We start from the raw sequence: 22,414 nt of genomic DNA on the forward strand, positions 1-22,414 counted from the left end.
TGTGAGTCAGTGCAGACACCAGGTGTGACCCTCTGTACCGTGGCACATTCACCTCACACAGGAGATGGTGAGGCGAGTCAGTGCAGACACCTGGTGTGACCCTCTGTACTGTGGCACAATCACCTCACACAGGAAATGGTGAGGCGTGTCAGTGCAGATACCTGGTGTGACCCTCTGTACCGTGACACATTCACCTCAAACAGGAGATGGCAAGGCGAGCCAGTGCAGACACCTGGTGTGACCCTCTGTACCGTGACACATTCACCTCACACAGGAGATGGCAAAGCGAGTTAGTGCAGACACCAGGTGTGACCCTCTGTACCGTGGCACATTCACCTCACATAGGAGATGGTGAGGCGAGTTAGTGCAGACACCAGGTGTGACCCTCTGTACCGTGGCACATTCACCTCACACTGGAGATGGTGAAGCGAGTCAGTGCAGACACCTGGTGTGACCCTCTGTACTGTGGCACATTCACCTCACACAGGAGATGGTGAGGCGAGTCAGTGCAGTCACCTGGTGTGACCCTCTGTACCGTGGCACATTCACCTCACACAGGAGATGGTGAGGGGAGTCAGTGCAGACACCTGGTGTGACCCTCTGTACCGTGGCACATTCACCTCACACAGGAGATGGCGAGGCGAGTTAGTGCAGACACCAGGTGTGACCTTCTGTACCGTGGCACATTCACCTCACACAGGAGATGGTAAGGCGAGTTAATGCAGACACCAGGTGTGACCCTCTGTACGTGATACATTCACCTCACACAGGAGATGGTGAGGAGAGTTAGTGCAGACACCAGGTGTGACCCTCTGTACCGTGACACATTCACCTCACCCAGGAGATGGTGAGGAGAGTTAGTGCAGACACCAGGTGTGACCCTCTGTACGTGATACATTCACCTCACACAGGAGATGGTGAGGAGAGTTAGTGCAGACACCAGGTGTGACCCTCTGTACCGTGACACATTCACCTCACCCAGGAGATGGTGAGGGGAGTCAGTGCAGACACCCAGTGTGACCCTCTGTACCATGGCACATTCACCTCACCCAGGAGATGGTGAGGAGAGTTAGTGCAGACACCAGGTGTGACCCTCTGTACCGTGGCACATTCACCTCACACAGGAGATGGTGAGGCGAGTTAGTGCAGACACCAGGTGTGACCCTCTGCACCGTGGCACATTCACCTCACACAGGAGATGGTGAGGCGAGATAGTGCAGACACCAGGTGTGACCCTCTGTACCGTGGCACATTCACCTCACACAGGAGATGGTGAGGCGAGCCAGTGCAGACACCTGGTGTGACCCTCTGTACAGGACACATTCACCTCACACAGGAGATGGTGAGGCGAGTTAGTGCAGACACCAGGTGTGACCCTCTGTACCGTGGCACATTCACCTCACACTGGACATGGTGAAGCGAGTCAGTGCAGACACCTGGTGTAACCCTCTGTACCTGTGACACATTCACCTCACACAGGAGATGGTGAGGCGAGTCAGTGCAGATACCAGGTGTGACCCTCTGTACCTGTGACACACTCACCTCACACAGGAGATGGCGAGGCGAGTCAGTGCAGATACCAGGTGTGACCCTCTGTACTGTGACACATTCACCTCACACAGGAGATGGTGAGGCGAGTCAGTGCAGATACCAGGTGTGACCCTCTGTACCTGTGACACACTCACCTCACACAGGAGATGGTGAGGCGAGTTAGTGCAGACACCAGGTGTGACCCTCTGTACCGTTGCACATTCACCTCACACTGGAGATGGTGAAGCGAGTCAGTGCAGGCACCAGGTGTGACCCTCTGTACTGTGGCACATTCACCTCACACAGGAGATGGTGAGGGGAGTCAGTGCAGACACCTGGTTTGACCCTCTGTACTGTGGCACATTCACCTCACACAGGAGATGGTGAGGCGAGTTAGTGCAGACACCAGGTGTGACCCTCTGTACCGTGGCACATTCACCTCACACTGGAGATGGTGAAGCGAGTCAGTGCAGACACCTGGTGTGACCCTCTGTAAGTGACACATTCACCTCACACAGGAGATGGTGAGGCGAGTTAGTGCAGACACCAGGTGTGACCCTCTGTACCGTGGCACATTCACCTCACACTGGACATGGTGAAGCGAGTCAGTGCAGACACCTGGTGTGACCCTCTGTACCTGTGACACATTCACCTCACACAGGAGATGGTGAGGCGAGTCAGTGCAGATACCAGGTGTGACCCTCTGTACTTGTGACACACTCACCTCACACAGGAGATGGTGAGGCGAGTCAGTGCAGATACCAGGTGTGACCCTCTGTACTGTGACACATTCACCTCACACAGGAGATGGTGAGGGGAGTCAGTGCAGATACCAGGTGTGACCCTCTGTACCTGTGACACACTCACCTCACACAGGAGATGGTGAGGCGAGTTAATGCAGACACCAGTTGTGACCCTCTGTACCGTGGCACATTCACCTCACACTGGAGATGGTGAAGCGAGTCAGTGCAGACACCTGGTGTGACCCTCTGTACTGTGGCACATTCACCTCACACAGGAGATGGTGAGGGGAGTCAGTGCAGACACCTGTTGTGACCCTCTGTACTGTGGCACATTCACCTCACACAGGAGATGGTGAGGCGAGTTAGTGCAGACACCAGGTGTGACCCTCTGTACCGTGGCACATTCACCTCACACTGGAGATGGTGAAGCGAGTCAGTGCAGACACCTGGTGTGACCCTCTGTACCTGTGACACATTTACCTCACACAGGAGATGGTGAGGCGAGTCAGTGCAGATACCAGGTGTGACCCTCTGTACCTGTGACACACTCACCTCACACAGGAGATAGTGAGGCGAGTCAGTGCAGATACCAGGTGTGACCCTCTGTACTGTGACACATTCACCTCACACAGGAGATGGTGAGGCGAGTCAGTCCAGATACCAGGTGTGACCCTCTGTACCTGTGACACACTCACCTCACACAGGAGATGGTGAGGCGAGTTAGTTCAGACACCAGGTGTGACCCTCTGTACCGTGGCACATTCACCTCACACAGGAGATGGCGAGGCGAGTTAGTGCAGACACCAGGTGTGACCCTCTGTACCGTGGCACATTCACCTCACACAGGAGATGGTGAGGCGAGTCAGTGCAGATACCAGGTGTGACCCTCTGTACCTGTGACACATTCACCTCACACAGTAACATTAGTGCAAACTCCCACCGACTCATCGGAGCATTCACCAGCCGAATGAAGGCCTCTCCCTGTCTGGACAGTCCTGCACTATAGCGCTGCGGTGCACCCAAGAGGCACAGATTTGCTTTACACACAACCAGAACACGAGAGGGAGCCGGCTGCAGGAACAATAATTCAGTGAGCAAGTAAAAGAAAGGGCCCTGAGAGATAAAGAGAGAAGTGAGAGAGAGGGTGTTAGAAATGGGATCCCTGGCTGGCCAGGGCTTTCGCCAAAGTCAGTCAGAGACCACCACTCCTAAGTCAGGGCAAGGGAGTTACACGCCAAGATAACCCCTGCTCACCCTCTAGGTAACGTGGCGCGAGCAGCAAGGCTAAACTTGGAGGCGATGTGAGTTAAGTATTTGCGCACGCACCCCAGCAACAACACCCAAAGGCCCACCACAAAGGAAACTCCACACAAGGTTATATAAAAAAATAGCCTTTGTATTACACCAAAACACATTAGATGAAAACACACACTTTACAATGTGCCAACAGGCACGGGCAGAATTTACAGGGGATATGTACAAGACAGGGCCACCTGGACCACTGTCAGGAATCAGCACTTTTAGAAGTAACACTTTTAGAACATAGCACATAGAATATAAAAATCACTGTAGTACACAACCAGTAATCACTGGTAACCAGGACCTCACTAGCACCACCTGCACTAGGAGAAAAACCACCTAAGTATCACAATACAAGTAGGGGCCTAGACCTGGGGACAAAACACATGATGCATCAACATACATTCAGAGGTGTAAGGAACAAGGCACATGATGCATCAACAACACATTCAGAGGTGCAGCAAAGAACACTTCGCATAAATCACGTTAACACAGAACTTACATCAAAGGTCCAGGGTCCAGATTGCGCCACTGCGCCAAGACCTAAACGTGGCAGCTGCCCACAAAGTGCTAGGCAGCTGAGGGACAGAACAGGGGGCCTAAACGCTGCAGCTGGCACTAAGTGCTGCGCAGCTGGGAAAAGGCCAGGGAGGAAGGAGTGCGTCTCACTCCTAAGTTCACAGTACATGTCCGTAGAAAAGCAAGACCTACACGGTGCAGCTGCCCACTACTTGCTGGGCAGCTGGAAAGCAAATCTGCGACAGGGGCCCTCACTGGCCCCTCAGGAACAAAACTGCATCAACTGTGGGAGCCCTCTGGGTTCTAGAACATCACTTGCCCATCGTTGGAGCCCTCTAGGCTCTGCACACACCGGTGCATTTTTGGGAGCCCTCTGGCTCTGAAAACAACTATGCCCCTGGTTGGAGCCATCTAGGCTCAAGACACACTACTGCCCAGCGTGGGAGCCCTCAGGCTCTGCAGTAAATACAATTTCCCAACACGTTGGAGCCACGGGGCTCAGCACAGGCTCCTCGGGCCCTTCAAATAGATACTGTGCCCTGGGGAAACGTTGGGGCGGCCCTCTACCATCCGGGGCCGCCCTGAAGGCACCTCTCATATTGCGGAGCGCACGGACCCCGAAGAAAACGTTATGCCCCCACTGAGCCCTCTAGGCTTGAAGAACAACTACTGTGGGCCGTGGGAGCCCTCGCGCACTCTCACCCCCCCCCCCCGGGGCAGCCCTACTCACCGGCTGCTCTCCGGAGGCGGCGGGGGACGTAGTCTTCTGGCAGCAGTCTGCCGGGGCTCTCCCTCACCTCATGGGAGCCCCGCCCGCGCTCTCTCTCATCTTCACCCGGTCCCCCATCTCGGGACCGGGACTCAAGGGGGGCTGCAAGGCTTCGGACCAAACTCCTCCGAAGAGAACAACTTCTGTGGGGACACAGCCCCATTTTTATACACCACATTCCTTTGTTCTGGCACAGGGTGAGGGGAGAAACCAGTCGTAGCTGGTTGGTGAGCACTGTTGATGTGCTCATTCACCCTTTTCATTCACTGGCAGGGCTAGGGTCATCAGTCACACCACAGGGGGGCGGAGTCAGCATTGTCAGGGGAAAACCCAGCCTTATTCAGGACACAGGTACACTCCTCCCCAGCCATCAGCATGCTAATCTCCACACTCACCACCGGGCAGACTCATCATGACTCATGGAGCCTGGCATCCCAGCCAGCTCCAGCCAATCACACGCCAGCACCTTCACAGCACATACACAGCCATGTCTAGAAGTAGCACTTCCCCACTAGACACATACAAGCCGCACATACCATTGCGCAGCATTCACTCTCACGAGTTCACACATACCAGACTCAAGCCTGTACACCCCACGCATCAGGAACTACCAGGGACACATACATTCCCCATGCATTCCTATGGGAGGGCAGGCCTATCTCACGCACGCACTCAGGGAGCGCACGCACTTTACACTGCGCCACAGTGTCAAAGTGCGCCAAGACCAGAAATCACTATACTTATTTATTAACACTAGGCAAAAAGTTCAGGGGTGAACCTGCCAGAAGGCCCAAGTCCAACAGAGGGCAGGATGTAGATAGAGAACCTGAGAGACAGAGAGAGAGAGGGTGAGAGGGATAGAGAGAGGGAGAGATGGGGAGATGGGGAGAGAGAGATGGGAGAAAGAGGGAGGGAGAGAGAGAGAGGGCAGGATGTAGATAGAGAACCTGAGTGAGGGAGGGAGGGAGCAAGAAGTGAGAGAAGGATAGAGAGAGGGGGCGAGAGAGGGAGAGAGAGCGATGGGGAGAGAAATAGAGAGAGCGAGAGAGGGAGAGAGATGGATAGAGAGAGGGGTAGAGCGAGGGGGCGAGAGAGGGAGAGAGAGATAGAGGGGGAGGGAGGGGGAGAGAGAGCAAGAGAGAGAGAGGGGGGCAGGAGGGAGACAGAAACCCTGAGATAGAGATAGAGAGAGGGAGAGCCAGATACAGAGAGACAAAGACATAAGGAGGGAGAGAGAGAGACAGAGAGGGGTAGGGCGAGAGAATAGACAGGGGATGGAGGGAGACTGAAAACCTACGAGAGAGAGAGAGGGAGAGAGACAGAGCTAGAGAGAGAGAAGAAGAAGAAAAAGGGGTAGGAGGGAGAAAGAAACCCTGAGAGAGATAGAGAAAGAGAGAGAGAGAGAGAGAGAGAGAGCGAGACAGAGAGAGCGAGAGAGAGAGCGAGAGAGAGAGAGAGATGAGAGAGAGAGAGAGCGAGAGAGAGAGAGAGAGAGATGAAAGAGAGAGAAAGAGAGAGAGAGAGATGGAGAGAGAGAGGGCGAGAGGGAGAAGAAAGGGAGAGACAGAGAGAGGGGTTGGGGGACGGGGGGGGGTCGAAGCTGCTCTTGTTCTTTGCAGTCCATGAGGCGCCTCATGCATCCATCGCTTCTTTGCGCTACAAAGAGCGGATCCATAAAGAGGCAGATTGAGATTTAACTGAAATTCCCGTCTGGTGCTGGGGGGCGGGGCTCATCCCCCCTCCCCCTCCATCATCAGCAGGCGCTGCGGATGCTGCTGTCTGTCTTGGTGCTATGCGTCCAGCCCCTCCCCCCGCCCCCCCCCCCCGCCGTCTGAGTGCATCAGCGAGACACGTGGGCGCCCTAGAGAGGAGCTAGCACCTCGAGGCTCAGGCTCTGCAGAGAGCGCTGCACAAGGGGGGGTGCTCACTCACCCGAGCCCTGAGACCTCCTCTGTCCGTGCCCCCTCTCCCAGGAGGGGGCCTCTTAGCCCCTGCTAGGTGCAGGTCAACGGCAGCTTCAAGGCGCTAGAGTGCGTAGCGCCTGGACACCACGGCGGGGAGCCAGAGTGAAGGAGGTGGGGGGGTGCTCACTCACCCGTGCTCTGTGCCCTCTTCGGACGGTCAGAGCCCCCTCTCCCGGGGGTCCTCTCTCTGCGCCCCTCACTAGATACAGGTCAGCGAATAGAAGCTCTTTCAAGGCGCTAGAGAGCAGAGCGCTTAGACACACGGCGGTGAGGTCGGAGTGGAGGGGGTGGGGGGGAGGCAGAGTGGATGAGGGGGTGGGGGGGGGCTGGAGTGGAGGGGGGGTGCTCACTCAGCAGTGCCGGACGGTCAGTGCCCCCTCTCTCTGGGCCCCTCACTATGTTCGGGTCGGTGGCAGCAGCTTGAAGGCGCTAGAGTGCAGAGCGCCCGGACACCCCGGAGGTCGGAGTGGAGTGGAGGGGGGGGCTCTGCTGTCAGCCCTTGAGGGGCCGGACAGGTGTGGACCCTGAAATGGCCAATCACAGAGCGGGGATTGCGTATGCTATACACCCCCACCCATGCACCCCCAGACAGACCCCGCCCCTCCGCCCACACCCCCCCAGAGAGAGACGGGCCCCACCCTCCCCGTTCACAGCAGATGTATTTATTTATTTATTTGATGCGTTTTTCTCTCGCACGGACTTTACCCAAAGGCGTCGGAGGCCTCACAATAGGAACAGTAATGCTACATGAGGAGAAAATAACAAGTGAACAAATTACAAAAGCAAACGATAATTTAAAGGAGGTAAAAGGGACAATTGTGAGCAAACAAAATTCGAACCAAATTTCTGGTACAAAAAGTGCGGGTGCGCGCGCCGCCAACCCTTTCAACCCTGCACAAAGTCCGCTGCTGCCTTGCTGAGTACGAGTTCCTCAAGATACAAAGATCTGTGCCGCGGTGTTTTCTTAACAGCAAAGCAGGCTGACTGCTCCTGACATGTATAACGCCATTCCCTGATCTTTGAGATCTCGTGGAAACACTGTTCTTTCTTTTTGGGAATTCTGAAGCAGCTGCTGGAAACTCTCTTGGAGACGCAAACAAAGCTCGTTATGTGCACGAAGTAGTAGACATTTCATTCAATTGCATGTGCGTGTTTCACTTTTGTTCAGCCCTAATCAGAACAGCAAATATATAAGCAAGCATTGCTTTCACAGGTGCAGGTGGGGCTGATACCATTTAATTTCTGTATAGTCAACTATCACCATTATTGTTTGATTTTGGAAAGAGAGCAGGGGACGGAAGGAGGTATGCCCGTCATGACCCTGATGAAAGGGAAGCAGATCCCGTCAGGCTAGGAGGGGGGCAGTCTGTCAGGCAGGAGTACTGACAGACTGCCAGGGGGTTAGGGATCCGGCAGACTGGAGGGAATGACAGGAGGAGGCTGCTAGGCAGGAGCACTGACAAAAGGGAAGGAATCAGGGAAGGAATGACAGGAAGGGGTGAGGGGTCTTAAAAGGAGGAGGGACTGACAGGAGGAGGCTGACTGACATGAGGGGGTCAGGAATGTGACTGACAGGAGAGGCAGACAGGGACTGTCAGGGACAGTGACAGGAGGGGTGGGGGGTCAGAGATCCAGCTCTCATTATTTCTGGCTCCCCTCCCCGCTAAGCCTGACGTCAGACCGGCACCACACCCCCTGTCACGACCCCGAAGGAAGAGGGATGGGGGTGCTGTCCTGACCGGTACCAGCTGGCCTACTGACCTCCTGCTATAGGCCTAGTTCTTCTAATGGAGGCAGCCCGCACCCTTACACTTTGCCCCATCTAGCCATTTGTTCTTCTCCCCATACGTTTACTTACCCAACCAATATAAAGGCTTTTTGCCCTTACTAAACTATGTTCTTCTGTACACATCTGTACCGCCATGAGCCTATTTTTTTATTCCCCTTCGCTCCTACACAACAGTGTGCTCTCTAATATGCACGCAGACTTTAGCCCCTGTAAAATTGTTATTCTTACCCCCCTCAGGACCTCTGCTTCCACTCCAGTAAGAAGAATCATCAACGATTCCTTAACTACCGGACTATTTCCAGAAGAACTCAAAAAGTCACACATACGCCCTTTACTGAAAAAAAACCCACTTGGATCAGCTGAACCCCGACAACTACAGACCCACTACAAATCAACCTTTCCTGGGCAAACTGATAGAAAGAGCAGCGTTTGTGTACAAATTCATTGAAGAAAATGATATACTTTCAGACTTCCAAACGGGATTCCGTCCGGGCAGAGGCACGTAATCTGCCCTCCTTGCCATCGGGGATGACCTAAAGAATACAGTATACCTCAACGGGGTTGCTGCCCTACTCCTCTTGAAGCTTTCGGCTGCCTTTGACACGGTTGACCATGACACTCTGAAACAAAGACGCTATGAAGCCGGCATAGAGGGGACTGCTCTAGACTGGATTGGGTCCTACCTTCGTAACAGAACTAATGTCATCCACACCCCACTTTTCTCATCCAAACCGTACTCCACAAAAGCAGGGGTCCCTCAAGGCTCTATCATCTCGCCCATGCTTTTCAACATCTTCATAAAGTCATTACCAGTATTGATCAATTAATTTCACCTCACGTGCTATAACTATGCAGATGACACACAAATACTCCTTCAACTGAAGTGCCCCAAAGACATTGGAAAATCCCCAATGTTCAGTTGTCTCAGAGCTGTGGATCAGTGGATGACTTGGAGCCATCTCAAATTGAACGCTTCAAAAAACGCAAATACTCACATGTGGCGATTCGAAACATTATGACCCGCTTTCCTCCTGGCCTGATGAACTGGGATCACTGCCTCACGTATTGAAGGAATTTAGAAACCTCGGAATTACCATGGACTCCAAGCTATCAATGAATACCTAAGTGGACAAACTAGCAAGAACAAGCTTTGTCACTATAAAAACACTAACTAATTTTCCCTCATTTGGGATTTCCACACAAGGTCCAAGCTACCATCTCCCTTGTTTTGTCCAAACTCAATTACGCCAATAGCCTCTACCACGGATCACCTTTAACAACCATCAAAAGACTACAACAGATACAGAACTCGGCTGCCAGACTACTCTTGCATATCAAACCGGGAGACACCTTCTCACCGGTCTTGAAAGCCCTGCATTGGTTACCGGTTGCCAGAAGATCCACGTTCAAGCTACTTTGTATCACCCACAAAGCACTATATGGAATGGGACCGCTCTTCATCAGGAATAAAATCACCAAACACATTCAACAAAGGAACATCTGCTCTAAAGGGGCATCATGCCTCAAAATCCCAAGATACCAGAAAAAAACATGGGTGGCACATCCTTCTCTGTTCGAGCAGCCAAACTATGGAACTCTTTACCCCCCAACATAATATCCACTGACAACCACCTTATCTTGAGAAAACTACTCAATAATTTGCTCTTCCCCACATAAGCACTATACGCTAAGAGAAATTTACAGCATATCCCTCTGTATAAAAGCATTTATCTCACTATAGATTTGTACCTATCTTTGTGTATTGCGTTGTATAAACATGTAGAATAATTATGTTGTTACAAAAAATTGTAAAAAAAATAAAAAATCACCTTTGGTCTACATGTACTTTCTTCCATTGTGCATCTATGTACCTTCCATGTACTTGTATCTGTGTGTCAATTACTTTTCTCCTGAAAAATCATATCCATAATTAGTCACGAAATACATGTGCTATATACAAAGTGAAACTGTTAACTTTACATCGTGCTTTTAATAGTGCATCCATTTGAGTACTCATGCTCGTATTTTAGAAGTATTTTCTTGTACTCTCCAAACATGTTTTTCCCTCATATACCGAATGTTCAAACATGTTGAATTCTTCCCGCTTTCACATTGTATACAGCACATGTATTTCGGGACTAATTAGCTTTCAATGTTTTTATGTGTTTCATCACAATGTATATACTTCTCAGAAATATTGATGTCTCAGGTTTATTATGCCAGCGTTAATGCACTATCATAACTCAGGCATCTGTCACACGTGACGAGAGCTTTCGTCTCCTTCTCCGGTAATCGGCGCATGGCCTTGCGAGTCTTTCAACTCTGGCCATTAGCACACGTCCTCAGTAACCTTTTCCCGCGGCCTCCGGTATTTAATCATCCTCCTGGCGGGGCCACGCTTGCAATTCATTTGTTGCTGAGACACCGAACTGTGAGGACCCCTGTCTTCAGGTAATTAACCACACAACTCGCGGCGTAATTGTAATGCTTTTACAGCCGGCTGCCTCTCCTTGCCAGCATAACTAAGCTTTCGCACATTTACTTCACAGACCGCTGATCGCCTTGAACCGTGATTAATACACGGACCACGATGGCGCCCCCACCTTTACAACTTTGCCCAGGCTTCATTCCTGAATAACACTGAGGTATGTCTGATCAGCACTGTAACCGACGTATACGCTATCCTCGATGCCGGTCAAGTACTTAAGGCATTTTCTCCCCATTTTTCCTCCTTAGTTCATTAATCTCCTTGATGGTTACCCCAAATGGAATTTACTAGTGAATACGACATGGCTTGATGAACTCATCCCTTGGCTTCTCACCACATGCGAAGGGTAAGCCTTACCTTTTTCAACCACGCGCACTGCTTCTTGATGCGCACCTTTACATACAGCAACGGACCTGACCCAAGCTTTTATTCCAATTAGGTGACTTATCCACCTTCATCCAGGTTGCCCCACACCACCCCTGTCCTGAATAAGATCCACACGGCCGAGGTTGTGAAATACCCTTGTGCCCTAAGTCGGAACGAAACGTCGACGCTCTTGGATAGGCCTAGACTTACCCTTTTGTGTTCTCTATCATGCAAATTTTGAATTTTATTCTGCAATTTTACATATGACTTAAATTGTGTACAAATACATGTGGAGCTAGGCTGCTTATGACGGTGAATGACAACCGATCATAGTGTTTTTGAAAATAATACGCATCTCTTGTTTTCTCCTATGTCACTGATTTCTTTCCTTCTTAACACTGAGCACTCCTCATCCTATTAGCACGTTCCCCCTTTTGGAGCAGCCTTTACTTAACCGGTAATTCTTGAATATTACCTGTCTCTTGAATATTACTTGAGTATTCACCAGAAAAACTAGTACATTAAATTACTTGGTGAGCATATATTTTTGGTCGGTTTTGTCTGTTTATCCTTATGTATAACTGAGTTTTTGAAATGTACAAGCAGATATAAACCAGGCTTTCCTATAGTACCAGACGTCTGTATACCAGGCTGTGCTGGGAGTGCAAGCGCCCCAATTAGATGAGTATTTGAAAAGACTGTCGACCCCCAGACCTAACCACTTTCAGGGACATACACCAGATGAAACCCTGACCACTGAGGAAACTGGCTTCATGATTGACTATATCGCGTGCAACAAAACTCCTGGGATGGACAGGTTCCCGGTGGACTTTTACTTCACCTACAGAGCAACCCTCTCTCCAAAACTACAACAAATGTACCAACAGGCCCAGCAGGAGGGCACATTGCCGGGATCCCTATGGGAGGCTATGATATATGTTCTGCCTAAGCACAACAGGGACCCCCTGGAGCTACGCTCCTACTGGCCACTGTACACCGACCACAAGATTTGCAGGAAGGTCCTTGCAAATAGGTTGCTCCCCTGCCTCTTTACATTGGCACCAAGACCAGAATGAATTCGTAACTGGGAGAAAAATATGTCTTAACCTATGGCGCCTCTCTGGCTGATGGAAAAGAATCTTCATGAATTTGGCTCCATAAACAGCACTCTCACTAGATATAGAGAACGCCTTCAACACCCTGGGGTAGTTTTACTTTGCGTAAGTGCTGATGCACATGAAACTAGGTGCAGAAATACTGCACTGGATAAATCTCCTCTACACCAACCCGGTGGCCTGCATCCGGACAGGCAGAGATCTCAGTTTCTTTTGAAGTATGTGGCAAAGATGCCCGCTGTCGACTACTTTCGCCCTAGTCATGGACCTGTTCGCTGGTCTGTTTTGTTCGCAGGACCCAGCAGTCGGTATACCAAGTGGGCCAAATTGAGAGCACATATCACTGTATGCTGATGATGCATTTGTGTACCTCAGGAACGTGCAGTCGTATCTACCACAGGTGATGGATGTTCTAGACGATTTTGGTAGGACTTCCGGACTGAGGCTAAATTGGACCAAATCCAGCTTATATCCCATGCGCAAACTCACAACTTAGAACAGGAAGTGCTGCCCCAATTAGCACTGGGGTGGCACCCTGACATCTTCAGGTATTAAGCGATGAACTTACCACACCGACAAAGAACGTATACAGGGCAACTTAGGTGATGTCCAAGGTTTGCAGCTCCCTGTTGTTTTGGGGCTCCCTGCAACTATCAACCCATGGGTAGAGTGGAAATGCAAAAATGCTGTTAATACATTTATACTGCTTCTCGACCACTCTAGTTTACCTGCCTCTGCACTTCTTCAGGAAATTGGACTCTGTTTCTGTTCTTATGGACTTAATCTGGGGAGCAGGCCCCAAGAGAGTCGCGCTTCGCAAACTTTACTCTACCTTGGAAAGGGATCGGGGATGTACATTTAAAATACTAATAAAGAACTACAAACTACTGTGTGACTTGGAAGACGATTATTTCTCAATACAGCCCTTGTTTGTGATCTCGTTAGTTCTCACATTATCATCTGCACTAGAAGAGATGGGAGCCTGGGGTGTCTGATCACAGAAACTCATTTGCATACAAAGGGGGGTGAAAGCCTGTTCACAAAGCACAACACAACTTCTTTATGTAAAAGTTTGTACATTGCACAGGGAGTGTGATTCAGTGTGAGTGTTGTATGACAGGAGCGAGCAGTCTTAGTTGCTAGGACATGAATCTGCCTCTTGAGCTCTTTCAACTGTTTGAGACTGTTTGAGAGGCAGTCTCAAATTCCCGGGGCACAACTACCAACAGCTTCCCTCATAATCTTAGATTTTTGCATCTACAGGTGGTGCAGACGCCACCTAAGACCGTAACCTTAGAGTGCTTTCTGGAGTCAGCCTGCTTTGCTTTTTCCAAACTTTGGCCAGCAGAGGTAAATGTGTCTTCTACTGAAGTGTTCTTAGCACGCTTTTGGTAACGTGGCTTGAGCAGTATGGCCTAAGACACGCTCGAAGGAAAAGCAAAACAGTGGAAGTCACAAATTTCAATACAGTTTATTAAAAATAGACAAGGAACTGTAAGATTCAAACCAAGTTTAGAGCAAAAAGAATATTTAATAATTATTCAGAAGCAAAATCTAAAGGTGGGCTGTGATTTAAGGATTAGTAATTAGCAAAAACAACTGTCAAATCCAAACAAAAAGGTAAATAAATAAAAAACAAGCAGTTCTACTAAATCAATCAGGAAGTCACCTACAAAATTGTAGCTGACTTTGGGAGCTATGCTCGAGAGGACAAAGATAAGTTTAGTCTTAGGTAATGATTAACACTGGAATTTGATGCAAGGTTTTTGGCTGAATCAGTCTCAGAAGGTGACGAGCTGCACAGAAGTGGCTTGAAGTGCAAAATTCCCACAGAGTAGAGTTGGGTCATCAAGTTGAACCTGAATCCACGGCCATCAAAATGTGTGAAACTTCAAGCAGTTACAACAGCTGCGAAGTCTTCGGAGCTTCCAAGTTATGGAGATGGTTCAAGGTTGAGGATAAGAGCCAAAGCATGGAACGTGGCAGGCCTGAGGCATGGTTAAGGGGATAGCAGGTTCCATTTGAAACAAAAAGAAGATGGAAAGAGGCCACTCATGTGGATCTTTGTAATACGAGTCTGTGTCCTTTTGGAACAGAAGTCATTAGTGTCAGGAACTGAGATCTGCATGCGCCTACATTGTTACAGACATCGAGAACTACATGTCCCAGAATGCCTTCAGGCGGAAGCAGCGCTAGTTGATAAAAATCATGTGACAAAGCGATAGCGTTGTACGTGATTCTGGCTTTCCTGGACTCTGTCAACAGCCGTGCTGTTAGAGGATTGGATTCCTGTGTTCCTTCCCATTGTTTTCCTGGGGATTAGATCCATGTATCGCTGGAGGCTCGGCTGAGCCGCTGTACCACCTCGCGTCTCATCTTCCGTGAGGACGCGATCCGGATTCCTTCATTTTTGCCCGCTCGTGGCTGCGGTGGGCGTCTTCTTGTGTTCCGCTCGGCTGAGCGTGAACTGCTTTTGCTCCTCTCCCGGTCGCGGCTGGTGATTTTCAGATAAGAAGCCACGGCAGCATCTCACCCTGGACTCGATCTTCAAAGGGTATAGTTGTACCTTTTCATTGACAAACACTTGGCCTCATTGATATATGCTAAGATATATATATATATATTCCTGAGTGACTTCCTATCCTGTTCAGACAGTATACTTGTGGGAGACTAAAGTTCTGGATTTCCTTTTGCGTTTTTTCCACGTTGGGTGGAACCCCAAACTGTGTGTTTTTTCTTTCTTGGCTCAAGACTGAGACTGAGTTGTTTCCACCAAGAACTTACTGGATTTTAACCCTATTTTTAATCTTTGGAGAAGGATAATTTTGTTCTATTTTTGTTCTGGGATCCGCGGGGTGTGGATGTGAGTATGATTGAGTAAAAGGATTTTTTGTGTTTCAATACACGGTAACTGGTGTGGTGTTGATGAATGGTTATTGTCTTTTACAGGTGGTGTTGTTTATCTGTTCGCAAGAAGAACATCTTGTTGGGAAAGACCTATAAGGTATAGTTAGGATTCTAGCGAGAACATATGAGAGTAGATAGGATTGCTGTACAGTATTAATGTTATGCTTTTTTGTTACAGGTAATGCCTTTCCACCGCAGTTCCTACCCTTTCCCATCCCTCGCTTGATTATCTCTATACTCTGTATATTTCAATAGTCAGAGTGTGGGGGAAGTCAGGAGGTGGACCCCATATAGTATCACCCTGATCCTGAGGAGCTAGAGAGGACGTGACAAATAGGACTATTTAGGATGGGGCCAAGAATGGTTTGCATATGGCTGACCTCGTCTGTAGTTACACAAAGACTAGAGAATGATGTGGTGGGATGTTGCAGAGATTAACTACCAGTCCATCCATCACCTTTAGTTTTTCTCAATGATCAACCCTACGTGGTACAGACATAAACAGATGTTGGTCCCATAGAGACCTATGACAAAGGGACTCCTGCTGCAGCCCCCTGGTGAGGCTCGTTAAGGCTGGAAACAGTTTGAGGTTCAAGCATTCCTGATCCTTGGAGGCGTGGCCTCAAAGTTCAGGATCGAATGGACTCTGTGAGTCAGAGCCATGGATTATAAACACTCAGCAAACAAAACACGCTGAATGGAATGAGGCCACAAATAGTTACAAAAGAATGAGGTTAATTCAAGCATTTCCATCCCACACTGTGTGCTTTTCTCAGTAGACAGTTTGATGGTCAATCAATGTCTTTGTGGCTGCTTCATGTAAATGTTTTGCGAGGCTGAAACCTCCCCCAGGGTTTACAGTGAGCACCTTTTATTTTCCCACATTGTCTCTCTTATGTAGAAAGGTTACATTTACAACTAAAGTTTTTGTCACATTGAGAGCACAAGTCATTTTCTTTCTCATTGTGGGTTCTCTCTTGTTGAATGAAACTGAATCTCCAGCAGACTCTTCCCAGGCATTTAGAACAATGATGAGTTTTTTTCCAGGTAAGTTCTCGCAGGTTGAGTGAGACCAGATTTCTACTGAAACATTTCCAGCATTCAAAGAGCTAATAAGGTTTATCCCCAGTGTGAGTTCTCTCATGTCTAGTGAGAGTTGTTTTCAATCTGAAGTTTTTGAGGCATCCAGAGCACTGATACCGTTTATGCCCAGTGTGGGTTCTTTCATGTACAGTAAGGTTGGATTTCTGACTGAAGCTTTTCCGGCATTCAGAGCACTAATAAGGTTTTAGTCCAGTATGAGTTCTCTCATGTTCAATTAAACTGGATCTCTGACTGAATCCTTTCCGGCACTCAGAGCACTGGTAAGGTTTTTGTCCAGTGTGGGTCCTTTCATGTACAGTAAGGCTGGATTTATGACTGAAGCTTTTACAGCATTCAGAGCACTGATAAGGTTTTTGTCTAGTGTGAGTTCTCTCATGGTGAGTGAGAGTTATTTTCCGACTGAAGCTTTTCTGGCATTCAGAGCACTGATAGGGTTTGAGCCCAGTATGGATTCTCTCGTGTTGAGTTAAACCGCATTTGTGATAGAAACTTTTTTGGCATTCAGAACACTGATACGGTTTCTGCCCAGTGTGTGTTCTTTCATGCACAGTAAGGTTGTATTTCTGACTGAAGCTTTTACAGCATTCAGTGCACTGATGAGGTTTTTGCCCAGTGTGAGTTCTCTCATGGTGAGTGAGAGTTATTTTCTGACTGAAGCTTTTCTGGCATTCAGAGCACTGATAGGGTTTGAGCCCAGCATGGATTCTCTCGTGTTGAGTTAAACCGCATTTGTGATAGAAACATTTTTGGCATTCAGAACACTGATACGGTTTCTGCCCAGTGTGGGTTCTTTCATGCACAGTAAGGTGGGATTTCTGACTGAAGCTTTTCCGGCACTCAGAGCACTGATAAGGTTTTAGTCCAGTGTGAGTTCTCTCGTGTTCAATTAAACTGGATCTCAGACTGAATCCTTTCCAGCACTCAGAGCACTGGTAAGGTTTTTGTCCAGTGTGGGTCCTTTCATGTACAGTAAGGCTACATTTATGACTGAAGCTTTTACAGCATTCAGTGCACTGATGAGGTTTTTGCCCAGTGTGAGTTCTCTCATGGTGAGTGAGAGTTATTTTCCGACTGAAGCTTTTCTGGCATTCAGAGCACTGATACGGTTTATGCCCATTATGGGTTCTTTCATGTACAGTAAGGTTGGATTTGTGATTGAAGTGTTTCTGGCATTCAGAGCACTGATAGGGTTTTCGTCCAGTGTGGGTTCTTTCATGCACAGTAAGGCTGGATTTATCACTGAAGCTTTTACAGCATTCAGAGCACTGATAAGGTTTTTGTCCAGTGTGGGTCCTTTCATGTACAGTAAGGCTGGATTTCTGACTGAAGCTTTTACAGCATTCGGAGCACTGATACGGTTTATGCCCATTATGGGTTCTTTCATGTACAGTAAGGTTGGATTTGTGATTGAAGTGTTTCTGGCATTCGGGACATTGATAGGGTTTTCGTCCAGCGCTAGTTTTCTCATGTTTAGTGAGGTGGGATTGATAACTAAAGCTGTTCTCACATTCATTGCTCTTATTCGAGTTGTTTGTTTCTCCAAGTTGGGTTTGTTCCTGGATACATGCCATCTTAAGACTGAATCTGATTTCTGATTGTGTACTTGTTTATGTTACAACTCAGCATTAACTTCTAAAATACATTTCAGATGCTCTTCTTAACATATGTATTCAACTAATTATAGTTTTTACCTGGAAATTATTTTCCTACCTTTAAAGGCACCGATCTAACTTGTCTTATTAACTTTCACTGAGGAGCCCCTTGTATTGATTAAGAGGCCTCTCAGGGATTCATTTTCTCCAAGTTATGCCCGGGTGAATTTTCTCAAGTTTAATTAGTCTCATTTAGTGATTCTAGTTTGATCACATTTGATTTAGGAGTTTTAAAAGCACTGATAAGGTCTTTGGGCTTTAGTGTTTGCCTGTAAGGTATGTTTGTTCATACAAGTAATGACAGATGATTAGGGCATGCCAGGGTGGTTTATGAATTATCAATAGCGTAACACTGGCCCCTTTTATACTTCCTGTGCCAGTATATGCTTTTTTGCTCAGTGGCTAAGACAGGTACATGATAGACTTTGGAGTTACAGGACACTTTGAAACCACTCGGATCAACCCAAGAGACAGCTGGTGGAGAAAATCTTCCTATATTGGAAATGATAATCCAGCATCTTTGCTGTAACAACATCTGAGAAAGAGGATTTACAATGACTTTCTTTTAAACAATCTTTTCTCTCCTCTCGTCTTCAGGAGACAGAGACAAAAGCTTGCGCTTGTAAACCATGAATATTAGTCTTTTTGACGGTTCTGTCACATCACAACACGTCTACAGATGCTGATCGGTTGGGGAGGGTTTAGGTCTCCAAAGCATTTCTCATAAACCATAAAAACAAAATGTACAGCACTGAGTTTTCTCAAGTGCACTGCGTGGGGATCAATTGTGGCCAATGTTCTCCTCAATCTGAGTTACTGACACTTGGTAAACATTTATGGCAATTTTACTTTAGGGATTTGACAACTTTCTCATTCACCAGTTTCTTCCGCACCAACATCCTCACCATTCCTGGCACATAGAATGTGTTTCTTCTCAAGAGCTCGAGAATGTTTTAACTTTCCTTAAAATAATCCTTTTCGTTGTGTTTCACTAAATTTAAACCTTCTTTTTTCTGTTCATGCTTCAGTCACCTGTAGAAATGGAGTCAAAAATTGTAAATGAACACAAAGAAAAAATATATGTGACCTTATACTTTGCACAAAGAAAGTATTGACAAAAACAAGCCAGGAAATCTGTTGAGTATCATTTCTGATAGTGGTGAAACAGCTTGGGGACACTGTAGATTGGGAGATTCGGATTACTGGAGCTCATGGATGTGAGAGAAAACGTATTTAATAATTAAGAAAGAAATACAAGTTGCACATATATTGCAACATAGATTCTTAGAAGCAGCCAACACTATCAATTTACACTCTCTGTGAAACAGGCTGGCATGATAGTGAGATACTTGTAATTCTTTTAATGAATTATTAGATGTTACTTACTCCCCTACTCACTTAAACTATTCATCTATTTCTTTTTCAAAGGATCTAGGAAGGGACATTTTATTGAAAAAAGGAATTCGCCTAGTTGTAATCAATGCTTTAAATGCCACTGTAGACTGACACTGTGTCCAGTTAGCTCAGTGGAATTCACTATTTCAAATTGTGCGGATGATAAGGACTTACTTGGTGGCTCAGAACTCATCATGCTCCTGCGACAGGAACCAGGCACTGCAACACCTGAAAAAATAGAAAAAAACAGCACAACAGTAAAGAAAAACAGAAAGGGTCTAGAAAAGAAAACCACAAAACAGAAGAAATGGACAAAAGGCTATCTTCCACTCTCACTACATGTTCCAGCACAGGAAACCATAAGTTACTTCTAAAGACAGTGCCCCCAAGGTTAGCACCAGGTGCGGCTCCACCGGTTGTAACACACTAAAGCAAGCCCTGTGTGCATGTGTGTCCACACACATGTACTGTTTCTTTTGCTTGCAGTAGGCAAGAAAGAAAAGGGCAGTTTAGCAGGATGTAAAGAGATGTAAGTCAGATCCAGAGATGAAAGATGCTGAAAGAATGGACAGAGGGAGGATAGTATCAATGGTGTAGAGGAGGAGACAAATGTGAGCATAATTAAAGAACTGCTGGGCAAAACTGACCTAAAAAGGAACTGGACCTGCACTACACCCCCAACATGTTCCAGGAGGAATGTGGCTCCATTATATTACTATCAGAAGTTTGATAACAACAAGAATAGTGCACGGAGGGAGTCAAATGTTGAAGTTGAAGAGACAAAAAAAACAGAGATCAAGAAAGGGAATAGAGAAAGAAGAAACAGGGGAAAAGGAAACTTAAGAGTTATAGGAATTCTTACCTGACAGTTATATTATATTTTGTTCCTCCGAGGGTGGCAGCCACGCTGCACTACCTGGTAATCCCAGAATACCTTGAAAGGAAGTAAAGAAATAATTTTGCGTCAGACGACAATCACACTTCATCCCATTTTACAAATAACCATCCTGAACTTCCAAAACAAAAGAATCTCTTGTTCTCTGGAGGCCATTGTGAAGCAACTCTGGTTATGAATAAATACTTTTTTTGGGTTCAAGAGCCATGACCCCCTGCTGTAAAAGGTCTCTGTGAATATGGAGTTCACCCACAGTCTCAGATAACAAACCCTAGCAACACAGTCCACATCTTCATAACCCCCATCTTTCCATTTACAGACCATGAAACTTGCAAATCAAAACAATCTGGTTCACAAAAGGCATGTTAAAGTCCTTGGACATAATTCTGCCCCGTTAATAAATCAGTCAACCAGACTCTTATATTTATAAAAACCATGCTCTCTGGGCAACAGCAATTCAAGCTCAAGCTGATGCAAAGTTCGAATGCTGAGCAATGGAAGCAACAAGGCATCAATGTGTTGGCGCTTTTTATTGATAAATTATCTGAAGGGATGATGCGGAGGGTCAGTGGCTGATGAGCCCCACAAGACGGAGACTCAAGGGCTTGAGTTTGGAATAAATCCTTTGCAAGACGAAGCTTAGAACATTGAACTGTTGAGGGAGAACCAGGGGCTGACTTCAGCCTCCTTTACCACCTATTGCTGTGAATGTTCAACAATTAATCACCGTGGTCCAACATGCGGCTGTTAACCTTTGAACATTCACAGCAACGGCTGTGAAACAAAGGTTTCGGAGTACCGGAGGTGGTTCAACCCCCTCGGTCTCTGGGACACCTTTGTTTTATTAATTAACACATTCTGCCCTCATGGAGCAAACCGTGTAACGGCCTTATAGTCAGCCGTAGCAGGCAATACTGCCCATTAAAGGACCGCTTCCTTGGTAAAGACCCTTGCCTTTGGAGCTACAAAAAGCTACAAAGTTATATTAAAGATTTCAAATAATTACTGAAGGCATAAACATGGTTACTCAAGCAGAGAAATAATTATCATAATATTTGCAGGAGGATCACATATTGGTAACCTCTAAAGTATATCAAAAGCGAGAATCAGAAACAACTCTAGCTGTAAAGTCAATAGACAGAGCACCACAATAAATGTGTGCTAAGAAATAAGAAAACGTTTTTCTATAATATCAAAGAGCAAACTGACATAGGACCTGCTTAGTTAGAAATCAAGGAAAAGTTCTTAAGTACAAAATCAGTAAGAGGAATGACATGTAGTATGCCTTTAGGAAAAGTGTAAAATAAATCAATTCCAGCAAATATCCCAAAACAGTACATTTTATAAGTTTTTAGACTGAGAGAACACATTATTGACATGGTTCATGATGAGGTAAAATTGACAGCAATCAATGAATAGTCATGAAAACATGGCACAACAAAATGTAATGTAATAAACCACACCTACAAAATGAATAATGAATTGTGACTCTTCCCCAAAAAGCCACAAGTAATTTTACAAGGTGATTCCCTAACATAATAACTGGATCTTAATCACAGTTTAAGTTTGTGGCCATTCATCATTGACCCAATTTGTACGGGAACATTTGCTGACAGCTTATTAGTTGTTTATTAGGAATGCCTACAACTTGGACTCCTTTCCCAAGAGGGGTGGGTTGGGAGCTCCCGTCAGTCTGACTGTGGAACCGGTAGCACATTTATTGATTAAATTTGAATTTGAATTTTAAAAACACTTATAAAGCGCGCATATACATGGCGGTTTCTGGGCGCTAGGAGACGTTTTTGAACCTGGGTGGAGACTGCGGGAAGACTAAACTGAAAAGGCTTGCAAAAAAAGGTACGTTTTAAGGGCCTTACGA

At 47.1% G+C, this 22,414-nt stretch overlaps 1 protein-coding gene across 1 annotated transcript in view; it reads right to left on the bottom strand.

The window, feature by feature from the left end:
- Positions 1-15,405: 15,405 nt before the first annotated feature.
- The window catches only part of LOC144805551 (uncharacterized), a 128,435-nt gene continuing 121,426 nt past the window's right edge, over positions 15,406-22,414 (bottom strand). The window contains 1 exon segment of the mRNA XM_078672080.1: positions 15,406-18,046. Within this exon segment, the coding sequence (XP_078528206.1) occupies positions 16,599-18,046 (1,448 nt within the window). The 3' untranslated portion in view covers positions 15,406-16,598.

The sequence above is a fragment of the Lissotriton helveticus genome (assembly GCF_964261635.1).
Source record: "Lissotriton helveticus chromosome 1_1 unlocalized genomic scaffold, aLisHel1.1 SUPER_1_unloc_14, whole genome shotgun sequence".
Classification (NCBI taxonomy): domain Eukaryota; kingdom Metazoa; phylum Chordata; class Amphibia; order Caudata; family Salamandridae; genus Lissotriton; species Lissotriton helveticus.